Raw genomic sequence first — 15591 nt, 5'->3', positions numbered from 1 at the left:
CTGGGTCCAACATCCATCCATCCAGTAGCGCTGAGTGGTTCAGTGAGACTCTACCATTTGGAAGAGGACGTTTCAAAACACGTAAAAGCAAAGAACTTTCTCCTCAAGAAGGGCAAAGCGGAGATATTAAAGTTGCCAACAGGTGAGATGGCCTCAAAAAATGAAATGCTTTGAACGTTTGGTGAAAGAACACAGTCTTGCTTTGATTGCTCACCGCTGGCTGGATCAGAAGAGGAATTTCCACACTCAGTTACAAGCATGGCTATCGAAGGGCTGTGGATTCCACCAGACAGTCTGGAGACAGCCAGACTGGGAGAGGAGCAGCAGAGCTCCAAATCTGGCAACAGCACGTGTGGAAGGAACAGTGACCTATGGGGAGACTCAAACCTCACAGGCCAAAGCTCCTCCAGCAGAGGGCAGTGCCTTGGATATCAGGCAGGACCTAGGCTAGCTGGAGACAGAGACGCTGGAGAGACTGCACCAGCTTGAGACCGAAGAGAAAATTGAACTAAACTGTCCTTTGACTACTGTAAGTGACATTGGGGAATGCTGACCAGGGTACAGTGGGATGTCACACTTCTGAGATTCGCATATCTTCTAATGCCTAACACTTGAATTGGGAAATACATCTCTTTATTCAGCTTGGTCATTAGGGCTTGCAAATCAGGAAATGTGGAGTCACTTTAACTAGGCTGGCCAGAGATTCCCTCAGGTTTCTGAGTGTGCTCAAATGGGGGGGGGGGTGTGTGTGAAAAACCCAACATACTGGCCAGCCCTGTGGCCCCACGGATCTGACTTGAAGTTTACAAATAGAAAGTTAGCAGTAACAATTTTCTCTAAAAATAGAACTTAGTTTAGCACTAGAGTTATTATTTGCTTTTGAATTTCAAGGCTATGAACGATGGCCTTTAATACAAAGCTTCACTGTGGAACAGCCAGGTGGGCAGTTCGTTACATGTTGCAGATGATAAAAAGATTAAATGAAATTATTCCACAGGCCTAACCATTTGCAATCACCTTTCAATATTGGTTACCATTTCTGCTGTGTAGTAGTTGGAAATAGTTGGAACAAAAATTAATAGTCCACTATAAAATCTACTTGTAATGCCTTTGAGCCTTGTGATTTTCTTTTCAAAAAAGAGTTTCGTTTGTGCTGAGGGAAGTGAGGCAGATGTGCCAACTGATAAAGTACAGTGTCATACGTGACTAAACAGCACCTTCAAAAATCAAGAGCCCAAGCCAACTCTGAGAGTCATCTGCATACATTGCTACGGAAAAAATATCAAGTGGAAAGAAATAATAGCAAAGAGAATCAACTTCGTAAACTGTTTTATTTTCTTAGCAACTTCCAGCCTAGGGATGTTTGGTGTTCTCTCAGCAGCTAGATTATTGGCTGGAGGCCTCGGGCTAAGGAGGGAATCCGGTCCTCAGAAGCAGCTGCCGGACACCTAGAAGCCGAGGGACTTGGGCGGGTCCGGGGTCGAGCTAAACGGCCAACCGCTGCCGGCGTGAGGGCACCGGAGTTGTGGGTTTCCCTGAAGCGCCCTTTCCCAAGGCCACTGCCCCGACCTGTAACCCGGCCTGGCCGCCTGGCTCGCGCGGCAGGGCGCGGCCCTAGCGCCACCCGGCTCGCCCCGAAGAAGAAGAGGTGGGACTTTCCCCACCGGAAGTGAACGCGTCCAGTCTCGGGGAATTGGGGCACCTCAGCCAGTGTGTCAGGGAAACCCTTCCGGGTTTATGCTGGGGGTGGGGGGTGGGGGGTGGGTGAGGAAAAAAAAAAGGAGGTGGGTTCAACTGGAGTCCCTGCGGCCGCCGCCGCCGCCGCCGGACGGCCCCCGCCCCTTCCCCGTCCGTCCGCTAGCAGCAAGGCCCGGGCGGCCCGGTGGCCATGGCCTTGGCTTGACAGAGCCTCCCGGGCGGCTGGGAGCGTGTGGACAGCAGGGTAAGCGGCGGCAGCGGCTCCACGGCAGGCGGCGGCCGAGGTGGCGGCTTGGGGCGGCAGCGTGGAGGTCAGGCGACTCCTAACGCGCGCTCCTTCTCTCTCCCCTCCCCTCCCTCCCCTCCTCGTTGCAGGCCGGAGGACAAGCCCCGCGGGAACCCGGGGGCGCCCAGAGACCCCGCCCCGGCGGCAGTGAGCGCGGCGGGGCCCCGAGGCCTCGGGCCGGCTCAGCAGCGGCGCCAGCAGGAAGCGGGGACCCCGGGCCCCTTTGTGTGCAGGGCGGGGGAGGGGTGGCGGGCAGCCCCCGGCCGCGAAGCCCCCGCCCCTTCCCGCGTGGGGGTGCGCGGCGGCTCCCCACCCTCGCTCGGCCGCTCGCCGGCGCTCCCTCCTCCCCACGCCCCCCGGGCCGCCTTGGGTTCCTATAGGAAGGGCATCAGCATCCCATCCCCACCCACCCGACACTTGGCTCTTTTCCCCTCCCCCTCCCGTAACTTCCTCCTCGTCCTCGGTCGGGCCCTCCGCCTCTCCGCACTCTCCTCCCCAGTTCGCACATTTCCGCCCACCTTCCGCCTGGCCTTGCCGCAGCGCAGCTAGCGGGGTGTTATTTTTCCCCCCCTTGGGTAGGAGTTGGTGAAGGTGAGACTCATGAGGGAATACAAGGTAGTGGTGTTAGGGAGCGGAGGGGTTGGCAAATCTGCCCTCACTGTGCAGTTTGTCACCGGGACTTTCATTGAGAAATATGACCCCACCATTGAAGATTTCTACCGCAAAGAGATCGAAGTGGACTCTTCCCCGTCAGTACTGGAAATCCTGGACACCGCAGGAACGGAGCAGTTTGCCTCCATGAGAGATCTGTACATCAAAAACGGCCAAGGTTTCATCCTGGTGTATAGTTTGGTCAATCAACAGTCTTTTCAGGTAATCAAACCAAGTCTTGTAATTTCTTTGAAGGGTGTGTTTGGCTTCTGAAAGTTTGGCGTGGTGTGGGAAAGCACTGGATTGTTTCTGTAGACAGTGCTAAAGTAACAGATATCGACAAATATTTTAAAGTTATTTTTAAGGAAAAGAAAAGTGAAAACGAAATAGGTCAGCCTGAGTATTTTTAGCCCTACGGTACAACCTGAAGTTGCTTATTCACTTCTACAAGTATTGATTAACCTGTTCAACCAAACCGTTCGTAGATAATCTCAAGTGTGGAGTACGATGGAAGGAATTGTTTGAAGTCCTTACACATAGCTAAAACCTGTGTGCCTGCTTTCCCTTCCTCCCCTTCTCTCTTCGCTCCTAAGTTCCTCAACTGGAATCCTAAATCTCAGTGGTGCAAAATGCTTTCTTGGCATTTTTTCTTGGGGGAAATGCAGCCGAAAAGGGAAGTTGCTAGTCTTAAAAGACTAGTACCTGGGATTCATAACCAACAGAAAGCCAGGATGACTCTTCTTTTCTCCCGTCGATCCATATCTTACTGCCATTGTAGCCTATACTTACAGAAAATATGTGGGACTGGGAACGCTGAGCACATGCAGATTTCTTATCCCAGTGGGGTAGCCAACCTGGATCTGGTCCAGTTGCTTCAGAAAAAATACTCCATCCTTCACTGGGAAACAGACTGAAGTTAATGTTATTTTAAGAGATGCACTAATTGTTGCTATTTATTCCCTGAAAATAAATGACCTTTTATTGACCCGTTATATTGACCTCCATTGATTTAGGAAACGGGTATATTTTTTTCTGCATTTAAAGGTATGCACTTAATGTTGCTTACTTAAGAAATCTTAAGTGCCTTAGAGTAATGTGCTAGTTTCACATTCTTTGGGAGTTGAAGTTAAAGTATGAAATTTTCTGGTCACCTTCTACAACTTCAAAAACGTCTTTGTAAAGAGTGTAAGGTCTGGGCAAAGGACTCTAAAGAACATTTTAAGAAGAATCACATTCCACACAAAAGTCCCATAAAAGTATTTCCCTCAGAAAGTGCTAAGGGTATTATTTGACAGATACTTTCTTTCTAAGGGATCCTTGGAAGATTTGTTTTTCTGTCAGCAGGCTCTCCTGGTCTTTTCAAAGGTGTTTAATAAGATTTGCACTGTATCCTCTTCTGTTGTAGACATAAGTATGGAGTGTGGAACTGTGGTATTATTTCAACAGAGTCTCTGATTCCTTTGAGGCAAAAGTTGGTATTCTTAGCTAAACTTGTTGTTTCAGAAGGAAACCCAGAAAAGCAGCTTAGCAATTCAGAGAAGACTGAATTGGTATATTTGGCCTGTGTATGTGAATGTTTTATTTACTGTAATTAGTCAAATGCATATTTATATTAAAGGCAACTCTTTTAATTTACAAAACTCAAAAAAAATATCCAAACTATTCTCTCCAGTAGTTGATGGTACTGAAAAGCACCTAATGCTAATGAGAAGTTAGTAATTAGCCACAGTTACATCCACGTGAGAACAAATCAGAAGGGAAGCAACATGGGAGAAAATATGTATGACTTCTCACCCAGACCAGATAGATGCATTGGCCTTCTAGGGCCTAGTTCACTGTTAGCACAGTTGTTTGCTATTACAAGGCTAAACACTGAGTAACCAGTTAAAATGAAATATTTATGACTATGAATCTTAAAAGTGGGTTTCTGAACAGTGGGTGGTGCCCCCCACCTCCTGGTCTTTAAAACACTTTCCCTTAAGCCCTCTTGCTAAATGACTAGAAGTTACATACATGCTGCAGTCCGGTGCTGGGGTAACAGGTGTTACAAGGACTGATGACAACTAGGCAGGTTTAGGGAGCTGGCCAGACATCTGTATGTTAGATGGACTAATCATATTTGGGGACATGATTATTTGATTAAAGAAGACTGAAGGTGTGGGCGGGGTTAGAGGAGCTTTAAGGTTAGTTTACAACTTAAGTTTTATATTCCTGATTCAGAAAGCACAGACAGTGAGCTAGTGCAAGTGCAGACCATCTAGTTCTTATGCCTTCAGGGGAAAATGTGATTGTTGTTTTTATTTCTAGATGTGACTTTTGATTTATTCACTCACCAAGGAGTGGTTTTTCTGATTTTATAAGGTGTCAGCTGTGCTAATGCAAAAGTCTAATTTTGTTCTTTCCCTTTGTGATTGCTTGACTAGGATATCAAACCAATGAGAGATCAGATTGTGAGAGTGAAGAGATACGAGAAAGTTCCACTAATCCTAGTTGGAAACAAAGTGGATCTGGAACCAGAAAGAGAGGTTATGTCTTCCGAAGGCAGAGCTCTGGCTCAAGAATGGGGCTGTCCTTTCATGGAGACATCAGCAAAAAGTAAATCAATGGTGGATGAACTTTTTGCTGAGATCGTCAGGCAAATGAACTATTCATCCCTGCCCGAGAAGCAAGATCAGTGTTGTACAACTTGTGTTGTCCAGTAAAAAAGAAAACCTCAAACATGGCCATACCGAGCAGGTTAGTTGGTGGAATTGTATGGACCAAGGAGTCTTTTTGGTTTGAATCAAGTATAAAATAAACAGATGGTTAATGGTAATGCACTCATACATTTGATACTACCTTAAATTTCTGTATTTTTAAAATAACATTATTCCACAGCATAAAACCATCACAAATCAATGCAGAAAAGTTTTTAATATGCAGATAAGCAGAGGAATAAAGGTAAGAAATTGTGTGTATTGCCATTGATGAGACTTTCATTTTAAAGGAGTGACTTTCTAGTTTTTCATCTTAGCCTTACTTGATAACATTTGGAGGGATGATTCAGACCATAGTACATCTTTCCCCTGGTTGGCACTCTTAGTGTCCAAGATGCACAGGAGAGCATTCAAAAATAATTTCACAAGATGATGAATGACTTTCAGGTACTTTTTAATATTTTTATATTCTGGGCAAGAGAGCCACTATAATTGAAACCATCAATTTTCTAATCACACAAGTATTTGATTTAGCAGAATGATTATTTAATCAAGTTCATCGTACCATTCACTTGTGGAACTTAAGTGACCTCTGCTAATAACAAAATACCTTCACTTCCTTCTGAATACCTAATGAAGAGAAAAATCTGTTTAAATCATCTATGAAGTGTCTGAGGACACCATCCTGAGCACAGAGATTATTTCTACCTGGTTTAATAAATAATAGAATTTAGAACAATAAGGAACCTTCAGACCTTACATTAAATGATATTATGTTTTTAAATGAGCTTTTGAGAAAATAAGGTTATGTAAAACTTTGAGCTGTTGCGCATTTAAGATGAGATAATTGTATGCATGTCTTGATCTTTTCAACTGAATTGTAATCAGAGAATAGTCTCAGAGAATAGCCCTTAGATAATGATATAAACAACCAATACTGTGGACGGTTAAGAGAACCACAGTAAATGCCAGACCAGCAAGGCAGAATCAGCATGAAACTGAGGCCTCTGAGCCAGGGCTGAGCTCCAGTCTAGAAGCAGCTTTGCAAATGGCAACAGGCATTTCAGATTATAGACATGATTCCTAACCAAGGCTCTGGCTTTATTCATGCTGCCTAGAGAAAGAACTCAGGCTCACTAATTTATCTTTTTAGTCAAGGACTCTTGTCAGGTAGTGTCATCTTTGAAAGTGAAGGATGAGAACAGTGTGTTGTTTTATAAAGTCAGTGTTGGACTGTAGTTTAGCTTACAGACTGCTGATAGTGTCTCCCATATGGTGTAGTTTTTGAGATGGGAACAGGCTTACGTGATAGGTCGGTGACAATTGAGTCCTACATTCTTGATTCCATAATCTGTCTTTTAAATCACAAACCAACTTCAGGTTTGAACAGGTTCTGTATGGTGATAGCATCTTTACCATTAAGGTCTGCTTCTCTCACACTGGTAATTGAGCAGATGACATAAATATATGTACTTTGAGTTTTATCATCTTTATACAAATTAGCCAAATCCCATAAAATGTTTCTTCCTGTCACTAATATAGAAAAGGAGGGTAAAAGCGAAATTAGTTCATACACATAAAAGGTCAGCTGTTACTCCTGTTGGAAATTGGATCATTTCTACAGGTATCTTTAAATACTTTTTATCATAAGTGATATCTTGAGTTTGTTTTTTCTTGTATGCTTTCATGATCTCAGTTTTTCATTACTTACAGAGATATATATGTGTACATGGAATGAATTAAATATATCAAGCCAACTGTGTTCATTCTTCTTGTTGACTAATAGTCTAAACTCAAACATTAATACTAGTAATTATACATTTTATTGGGTGATTTTGTATAACAGGTAGCTTTCTATTTGATTTTCTTGCTGTTCTTGTAAGCTGAGCACCAGGCTGAAGGTGTAGCACCTGAAATAAAACTTAGCCAGATTTCTGAAGGATCTTTTAGAACAGTGTGCACCATATACATACAGTTTTTCTCTAACCCTAGGTATGTGAGTCTGTAACCTGGGGCTAGTGGAGTTTTTGCTCTTCCTTCCTCATTGTCACCTGAACAAGTATGTGATGGATTGTGAGTCTCTGTGAGTCTCTGTGAGTCATGGATCCCTGAAGGCTGTCAGTTGTAGATCTAAACTGACGACCAAACTTCAACTAGTCACATGAGAAGAGTTTGGCTGGCATCTTAGAAAAGGACATGATGTGAAGCTAGAAATCATAGTACTTAAGACAGAAAGACCATGGTTGCTACTGATCGTGGGCTGTGTTTAACTGAGGGAGACATTTATTAGTCTTCTGAGGATGGCTCCTGATAATTCCTCACATATATTTCCTAACACTCTTTAATTTGGGTCACCAGTCTGTTGCCCAACACCTACTTCAGAGCCTGGCTCTTAGGATCAGTTCTTCCCCTTTACCCCCCACTGGCAGTCATTTTACTGTAAATTAGGAAGTGTGGGAGATTCTTTAAAGCCAGCCACCTTCCTGATTTCCTTAGTGACCAGCAGTGGCTTCTAGCAAGTGCTTTGTTGAACTGTGACTGGGCAGCTGTAGTTTCATAAAAACCTAGCTCTGTGTTCTACCCCTTTTAGTCCCCAAGTCAGTAGCTCCTACATCTGGTGTCTGTTATTTCAGTGGATAGTGTGCTGTTTGTGTATGATGTTATTGAGAAGGATGGCTGTTTTCTTTAAAAACCTACTATAAAAGAAGAAAGTCAGAGCAGGGCTGTCCTCTGTTTAGGACCATCAAATGTTGAGCAACACACATGGCAGCTACCCAGTAGGTTTGACATTATACTCTGATCTTCCACTTTTGACAAAATATATTATCTGTAGAAATTGCCAGATATCCCCACACGCATGGGAGTGGAATGACCTTGGTTAAGAACCAGTGTGTATACTTAGCTTGGGAACATTTGGTTAGGCCTTGAAACATGGGTATGGTACACAGGCAGGGAAGGTAGGGAGTTGTTTGGTTTTGTTTTTCTGAACAGAAGGAATTTGAAGATGGGTCATAATAAAACCCTTAAATGTTCCATTTCCCCAAAAGAAGGAAGATATACTTGTTAAAGTTATTATCCCTTGTGTACTAATTGGGTCTAACCTTTTGGCAAGGAGAGTTTTTAAAAATGATGCTTGAGGCAGTCCTATGTGTCAGTCCAGTATTAATGAATGTTACAAAGGAAAACATTTACAAAAGAGAGATCGGAGTCCTTTGCTATGGCCTGAAGGTCTGTAAAATTTTCTAATGTTTTCCTCAGCACGTTATGGATGGAACAGGTTCTTCCAAGTAGAGTAAATGGTGCATAAGAGTACCAAACACCAGGAAGCAAAATGAAAGAACAAAGATCATTATTTATGTCAGCCCCAGTTCATTATATATGTCAGCCTGAAGAAAAAGGAGAGATTCTTGATTCAAGACTAGCACGTCATTTCACGTGGCAGCAGAATGCCCGGGATGCTAACAAAGGATCCTAGAGGGCTAAACTGTCTATGAATGGGATTTTATTCTAGCTGGACTTACTTTACTACTTCTTAGATAGAGTAGGATGGATGAGAATTTTAAAGGCTTTTTTATACAAATGTTCGAAAACAGTTTCTTAATCTTTTTTCCTGTTTTTTTCTCACTAAACATGATAGTTCAGCAAGTGTGCAATGAAAATCCTCAAAATTAACTCACACTGTGTACAAGAAAGTGCTGGCGTTTTCATATCCATAGTTAAACAGTACTATGTGAGTCGAAGACTGGGGTGGATGTCTGTTGCAGGAAATGCAGTGCTGTTAGGTGCATCTGCCTTTCCTCCTGCCTTTCTGAGCATGCACTTTAAGTGGAGAGACAGTCCCCTATTTATCCTTGTGTGCCAGAGAGGAGAGGAGGATCTGAACTGGGGAGAAGCGTGCTTTGGAGCAGAGAACCCTGAGGGCCTATAGCAGGCCTCGAGTGATGGACAGAGCTGCTTGCCTTTTCTACCACTGTAGATTCTCATCAGCCCTTCTCTGACCCCCCCACATGGTTGCCAGTTTAACACTTCAGAGTAGATGGGGGACTAATTAGACCCGTACTGGGTGTGGACATGTCTCAATAGAAAGACTCCATGTATCTTTTCCTCTTTAATTGCTTCCTCCAAACTCAAGATTAGGCTTTTATTATAGAATGAAATGTATGTTAGCTGATCAGTTTTACTCCATTACCTCTCTGGCTTAGAATGAACGAACCATCAGTAGAATTAACAAAAGTTGCATCATGGAGTTGGAGAACTGCCACTTAGGAAGTGTTCTAGCCTTACTACTGGAACAGTTCTCCTCATGGGATTGCTTCTTGGTGGAGTTACAATTTAGAAGATAACGTAACTAAGAAAAATGGAAGTTCTGTTAGTTGTTGGAAAACATATCCAATCAAAACCATATGCACAAATGCCTTAGATTAGCCACAGTATTGGGATTATTGGTTTCAGAAAGTACTACTTACAGTTGTGGGGAGCAGTATTTTACTTGGTCTGATTCAAAATTAGCAATTAAAATTACTTCGTTGGCCACACACTATTACTATGCCACTGGACATGGTGACAGTATTTGAGATGTTAGAATTGAATTTGCCATGTTAAACATTTGACAGTCTTAGCTCTTGCCCATAAGAAAAATGTCTAAGCTCTTCCCTTTGACTCTGGGTTCATCATATACATTCAGCATGTCTATTTCCCCTCCAGCACGGTTCTACCTTCATTTGAGACATGTCTGACATGGATTCATCTTTTGCTATCTGGGTTTAATGGAATAGAATGAGTATTTTAGTGATTTAGTCTTATTCCAGTGACTTTAATAAGCTTCATACAAATTAGGGTAAAGAAATGAAGCACTGCCAACAAAATATCTACACCCTCACACATTAGAGCTTCACTAATAGTATTTAGCTCAAATATGAAAATGTCAAATAAAAATACAAGGAGAATTTCATCTTTTAGGCATGTTCCTTACTTAAATCTCCAGAATTTCAAATGTCTGAAACTAGAAAGAAAAAGAAAAAAGTAATTGTGGTTACACATCTATATTTGCTAAAGAGATTTAAAAAACTATGGGAGTGAATACCACTGTGTTTAAAATTGTAAAAGCTACTAAAGCTAAAAGGATATTTACAAACTGCTAAGCCCCTCACAGCTCTTTGTTAACATCCCAGGCATTCTGCTGCCTCGTGAAATGATGTGTTTTGTCCTGAATCAAGAATCTCCCATTTTCTGCAGGCTGACATAAATAATGATCTTTGTTGTTTCAGGTCTGTGTTTGGTACTTCGGTGTACCAGCTTCCTCTACTTGGGAGAGCCTTTTTTATTTACTGAAGGAAAGTTTAAACTATTGTTTGTTTCTATTTTTTACTCTCATAATTTTATTAGAAAAATATTTTTAAAAAACGCTTTAGTGCAATTTGGAGTAGAAGCAGCCAGCATTAAGACTTATTAGCTGCCTGGCAGTCTTGTCTTATGACATGTAGGGCAGAAAAGCAGCAGGTCCCAGCTTTGCAGCAAGCATATCTTGGTGTGTAGTCTGAGAATGAAAATGTGACTCAGCTGACTGACTGCCTTAAAAGATGCTGGAGTGCATTTCTTTGAAATGAATGAGGGTGTCAATAAACTGAACATTTTGCTGTCACTGAGAGCAAAGACATTTACACTTTTATCTTGAATATTACTAATATGAGATACTGTCCTTTTGGCTTAATGAAATAAGTTGCTTCAGTATTCATTGCTACAGAGAATTATAATTTATTGCTGTCTTTAAAACTGACCCTTATTTTGTCTAAAGGTATGCTCAATATTAATTGTTGAGTATGATTCAGAATTTGTTGGAATACCATCTTCAGGCATGTAGATAGAGCAAATGGTACTCAAGAGTTTTTTGGGTGGGAAGTGATGGATATGTAACTTTTATTTAATATAAAATGTGACTAGTAAGCTGGTTTGTGGTATATAAGTACTTTATGAATTTTATGTTACGGTATTAAGCCATCACATTTTATAAGTTCAATAGGATGTTATAATCATATTTGAAAATTTTAGGCTCTTGTATATTTATTTTGGAAATTGCTAATTAGAATTTATAGCATGCTATTTAAAATTAATTTGGGCAAGTCTAATATGAATTAGTGAAATTTTTGGTATTATAGACATAAATAATCAATACTGTTTTGGTTTAAAAGCTATTCAAGTTCTAAGCTTGAAACGTCCCTATGTATAGAGTGTCCTCAGTGTAGAGATTAAAGAGTTGATGATATGATCCTAGTGGTCTAAAAATCAATTACATAGTAAGGAAATGAAAGTTATTACTGACATTATATACTCATTTATAAAGTACGTTCACACACTGTCTTATATAATGGAGATAGCAACTCAGCGAGGGAAGTGCTTTTTTTTTTGCTATTTTAATGATAAGGAAACTGGACTCATTCAAGACTTTAACTAGACGACGATTTTTATGATAGTTTTTAAAGAGGAAGATTTTTTAATATGTTTAGGTGGCAGAATGTCAATACTGAGTGGGAAATTCTTTCAAAGTAATCATGGCTATGCTACAGCTAACAAGAACACACTCTCAGGCTTTGTGAGCACTAGTAGAAGTGCAGCTGTCAACGGAAGTTAGAATGACTTGTTTCCAGACATCCTAGAGCTTGTTGAGATCTTACACTGGCTTCACTTGGCACGCTCTCACAATTGCTTTTATTTTGTTTCTGGCTATATGATAACATTTTTTATCTTCTATATTAAACAACAAACTCGATTTCATTCCTCTAGAAGCTAATTTGTGACTCAGCACAACTGAAGAACATAATGTTTGTCTGAATGATAGATTTTTCTCCCCCATTTTTAGATGGAGGGCAGAAATCTGTCAGCTGTAAGGCAGGAAAATGACGAGAGTCTATAATAGAAGTTCTTGTGATTGGCAGGGTGCCCATAAAAAAGAGCAAATTAGCATAGGGCATGTGACCTGCTTCGTGTCACACTCCAGGTTTAAGTGTCTGCACTCTTAGTTCTGGATTTCCAAAAAACTAAACTCTGGAAAAAGTAATATACCAATAAGGTCACTCATAATGAGCACTGAAAATTACCACCATTTCCAGTTATAATAGGAACAGATCCAGTTCAAAGTGAAGCACCATTTGCCCCAACTTCTGTATCATAAGATCATTGTAATCGGTATGAATGTTTTAAATATCCCATATGTGTAAATGGGAAGTGTCATAGTATTATAATATGAGTAGTAACAGAGACACAGTGTATTCTCTCCAGGTCAGCCTTATCACACTAATGCTTTTTGTTGACTTTTTTGGACCTGTGCAGTAAATTACTTTATTACTTAAACTGATGGAGAACATAGTGAAATTCTACCGAGAGCCCATGATTACAAACTGGTGACCTGCAGTATGCATGCATCCATCCATCTATCATCTGCCTGTCTATCCATCCATATCTATATCTATATCTATATCTATATCTATATCTATATCTATATATATATATGCATGCATACATTTGGGTTTGTTGTTGTATGGGTTATTTCTTTATGTTCTATTGTATATTTTTAGGTTTTCATGAAATGTCTTTGATCTTACTTGCAGATAAAAACTCAGAGGAAATTTGCACAGATGCTGCTTTGGAGAACTTTACAACCTGGGTTGCAGAACTGAGCCTTGGTAAACCTGTCTCTATCACAGCATGTTGCCATACATCTAATGAAGTGCATAAGGTCTTTGGCCCTCAAGATCCATGGACCTTAACAGTAATGCTTAGCACGTTTACCATACATTTAAAATCTGTTCTTTATCAATCCGTCCTTTTATAGCTTTTTAAGTTCTTGTTGATGGCTAATATGAAAGGGTTAATTTTAATATGTTAGTTGATTTCGTTAATCAGTTTCTCAACTTGTATTTATTACTCAAACTCAGTATTACCTACTCAATGCCTTTTAAAAGAAAGATATAATGGAGAAAAAATTGAGCCTTAAACAAATGGTTACTTCTGTATATTACCTCGTACCAATGCTTCATCCTATTTGTAAAATCTTTCTCCTTTAAATGGTTGGTTAATACTTTGAGACTTTGTTTACGTGTGGCAGTGTTGTAAGAAGAAACTAAAGATCACATTTTACCTGTATGGATGAAATATCCCTTTTCTTCAAGTGCGGTTTTTGTAATTAAGGAGTTCTGAAAGTTACAGGTGATATTGGGGATTGACTGTCCAGCCTTTACTTGAAGTTGAAGAGTTAAGTATTTGATTCCATTAGACCTTCACATGTGTTAATCTCATTTACAGCATTGAATTGCGGCAGTAACATTTTTCTTTCTGTGAAGTTCTAAACTTAGTTATGACCTACTTAGCAATGCCTTTGAAAAGGGATATTGTGTCCATGGTAAACTAATTGTATGCCTAAACAGAGATAGCTCAGCTTTGCCCGGCAGGCTTGTCATTGACATCTGGTAGACTTCTGCACATGTAAAATTGAATTCAAATAAAACCATGTACAATTTCTAGTTCTTAATATCTGTCTTTCTGAATAATAGTTTAAAGCAATATTTGTTAATGTTTCCTTGCACTATCACAACTGCTTTTTAGTTATTTTTCAAGAAGCATGTTCGTAGTAGAGACAAAAATCTGTAACAGGAGGGAAAATAGCGCCAAGTCTCTGGCTGGCTGTGTTTTATTTTTGCAAGTGTGCTTTCTAATAGCCATTGCCTTCCATGTTGTTTACCTAATCAGCACATTTTGTCTGAATACTTGAACATTTTACCAATAACGCAGGTATAGTAAAAGAAAAAATACTTACAATGAGTAATTTTTTGGTTCAGTTTTAACATCATGATGACGAGTGCTTTTTCTAGCAATTATTTTTCAACTGTGTAAGTTTGACAGTATTCTGTTTGGGGTTTTTACTTGGTTTTATTTGTGTGCTTTTAATTTGCAGACGTTAGTAACTGCAGCTCACCTACTGCACCAAAGTTCTCGATTTTAGGAGCCCAGCTTTAGTCATTTGAACATGCTTCTAAATAAAACAAAACCAAAACTATGCTTTTGATCTATAATAATAGCTCAATAACTTTGTCAAGAAAAGCTCTATTATATGCAGTGATGGTTTGTGGAAGGGTGTGGCAAGTTTAAATTTGTATTGTGTGTGGTGTTCAAATAAAGTGATATCTACATTCATGTGACTTATTGGTCAGTATGGCCATTAATTAACGAGTAGAAAACAATTAAACTTTGATTTCCTTTTTTTAAATCGTGTTGCATTTGATTCCTGATCAGATTCCCTCAAAGTGAGCTCTTGTTCTTAAGTTTGGGGTTTGGTGGTGAGAGTATAAGGGTAGAGGCAACTGACACATTTGTTCTTATTTACACGCTGCTGGAAATAAAGACTTCATTTGAGTTTGCACTTTAAAGCCAAATACTCCTTTCGAGTAGCTTAAGTGGTTGTGGCTCATCATTATTAGCTCTGTGAAATTCTAAAGGAATCAAATAATTCATGATGGCTTCAATTTTCTGCAGATGGATTTTTATACTTTCTTTCCTGTGGCTATTCTCTGTCCTTCCCTTCTCTGCCTTCTGTCACCTCTTGATCACAAGTGTTCATTGTCATTGACCTCAGCAGCCAATTTCACTTGGATTCACTTAGGATCACAGGAATCAGGGGAAAGTGATTTTAAAGGTGGTTTCTCCAGCACATTTTAAGAAAAGGGACCAAAAGTTATTTTAGCTTCCTCAATAGATTGCATGTTGCTTATTAGGATAAGAAATGAATATTAAATGCAATATATGTCTTGTCTTTATTACGGCATCTGTTTAGGAGTTGTTCAAATCACTGCAGTAGGGCTCTGCAAATAAAATCATGTAACCTATTATCATGGATCTAATGTACTGTAACTTTATCAGTGAACAGTAAAATCTCGAATAATAAGTACAAACATTGAACAATTACCTATGAAGATTTGTAAAAGTAAATTTTTTCCAATAGATTTCATTCTTGTCATTTTGTAAGACGACCCTGCAGTCCACCTGTTTGTAACTTTTTTAATAAAATAGATATCTGTATTATGGAGCCTTGTCTCGTTGATTATTTAATTATTTGCATATTGCATCTTTTTCTAGATTTGCTAACTTGGATTTTTAGCAGGAAGCCATTAAACACATGATGATATATTATAGTGCATACTTAAACAGAAATTAAAAGTTCATTCACTTGTTTCCTTAGTTGCTATTTTGACATTGTATGGGGAATACTAA

At 40.0% G+C, this 15591-nt stretch overlaps 1 protein-coding gene across 2 annotated transcripts; it reads left to right on the top strand.

The window, feature by feature from the left end:
- The first annotated feature begins 451 nt into the window (after positions 1-451).
- On the top strand, positions 452-14513 carry RAP2C (RAP2C, member of RAS oncogene family). 2 transcript variants are annotated; one of them, XM_080910781.1, is made up of 4 exons: positions 452-529; positions 2074-2857; positions 5059-5371; positions 12936-14513. In XM_080910781.1, the coding sequence occupies exons 2-3, from the start codon at positions 2585-2587 to the stop codon at positions 5335-5337; spliced, it is 552 nt and encodes a 183-aa protein (XP_080766907.1). In that variant the 5' UTR covers positions 452-529; positions 2074-2584; the 3' UTR covers positions 5338-5371; positions 12936-14513. The 2 variants fall into 2 exon arrangements, with proteins under 2 accessions (XP_080766907.1, XP_080766906.1); XM_080910780.1 differs by lacking the exon at positions 452-529 and adding an exon at positions 1803-1942.
- Positions 14514-15591: the final 1078 nt, after the last annotated feature.

This window comes from Micromys minutus (genome assembly GCF_963924665.1).
Source record: "Micromys minutus genome assembly, chromosome: X".
NCBI lineage: Eukaryota > Metazoa > Chordata > Mammalia > Rodentia > Muridae > Micromys > Micromys minutus.
Note: the sequence above shows the minus strand (reverse complement) of the source record. Positions and strands in the feature narration are given on the sequence as shown.

Bases quoted from the DNA above. Each gene is read 5' to 3' on its own strand.
- RAP2C (XM_080910781.1), top strand. From the start codon at position 2,585: ATGAGGGAATACAAGGTAGTGGTGTTAGGGAGCGGAGGGGTTGGCAAA. The intron at 2,858-5,058 runs GTAATCAAACCA...TTGCTTGACTAG, and splicing joins TCAATCAACAGTCTTTTCAG to GATATCAAACCAATGAGAGA.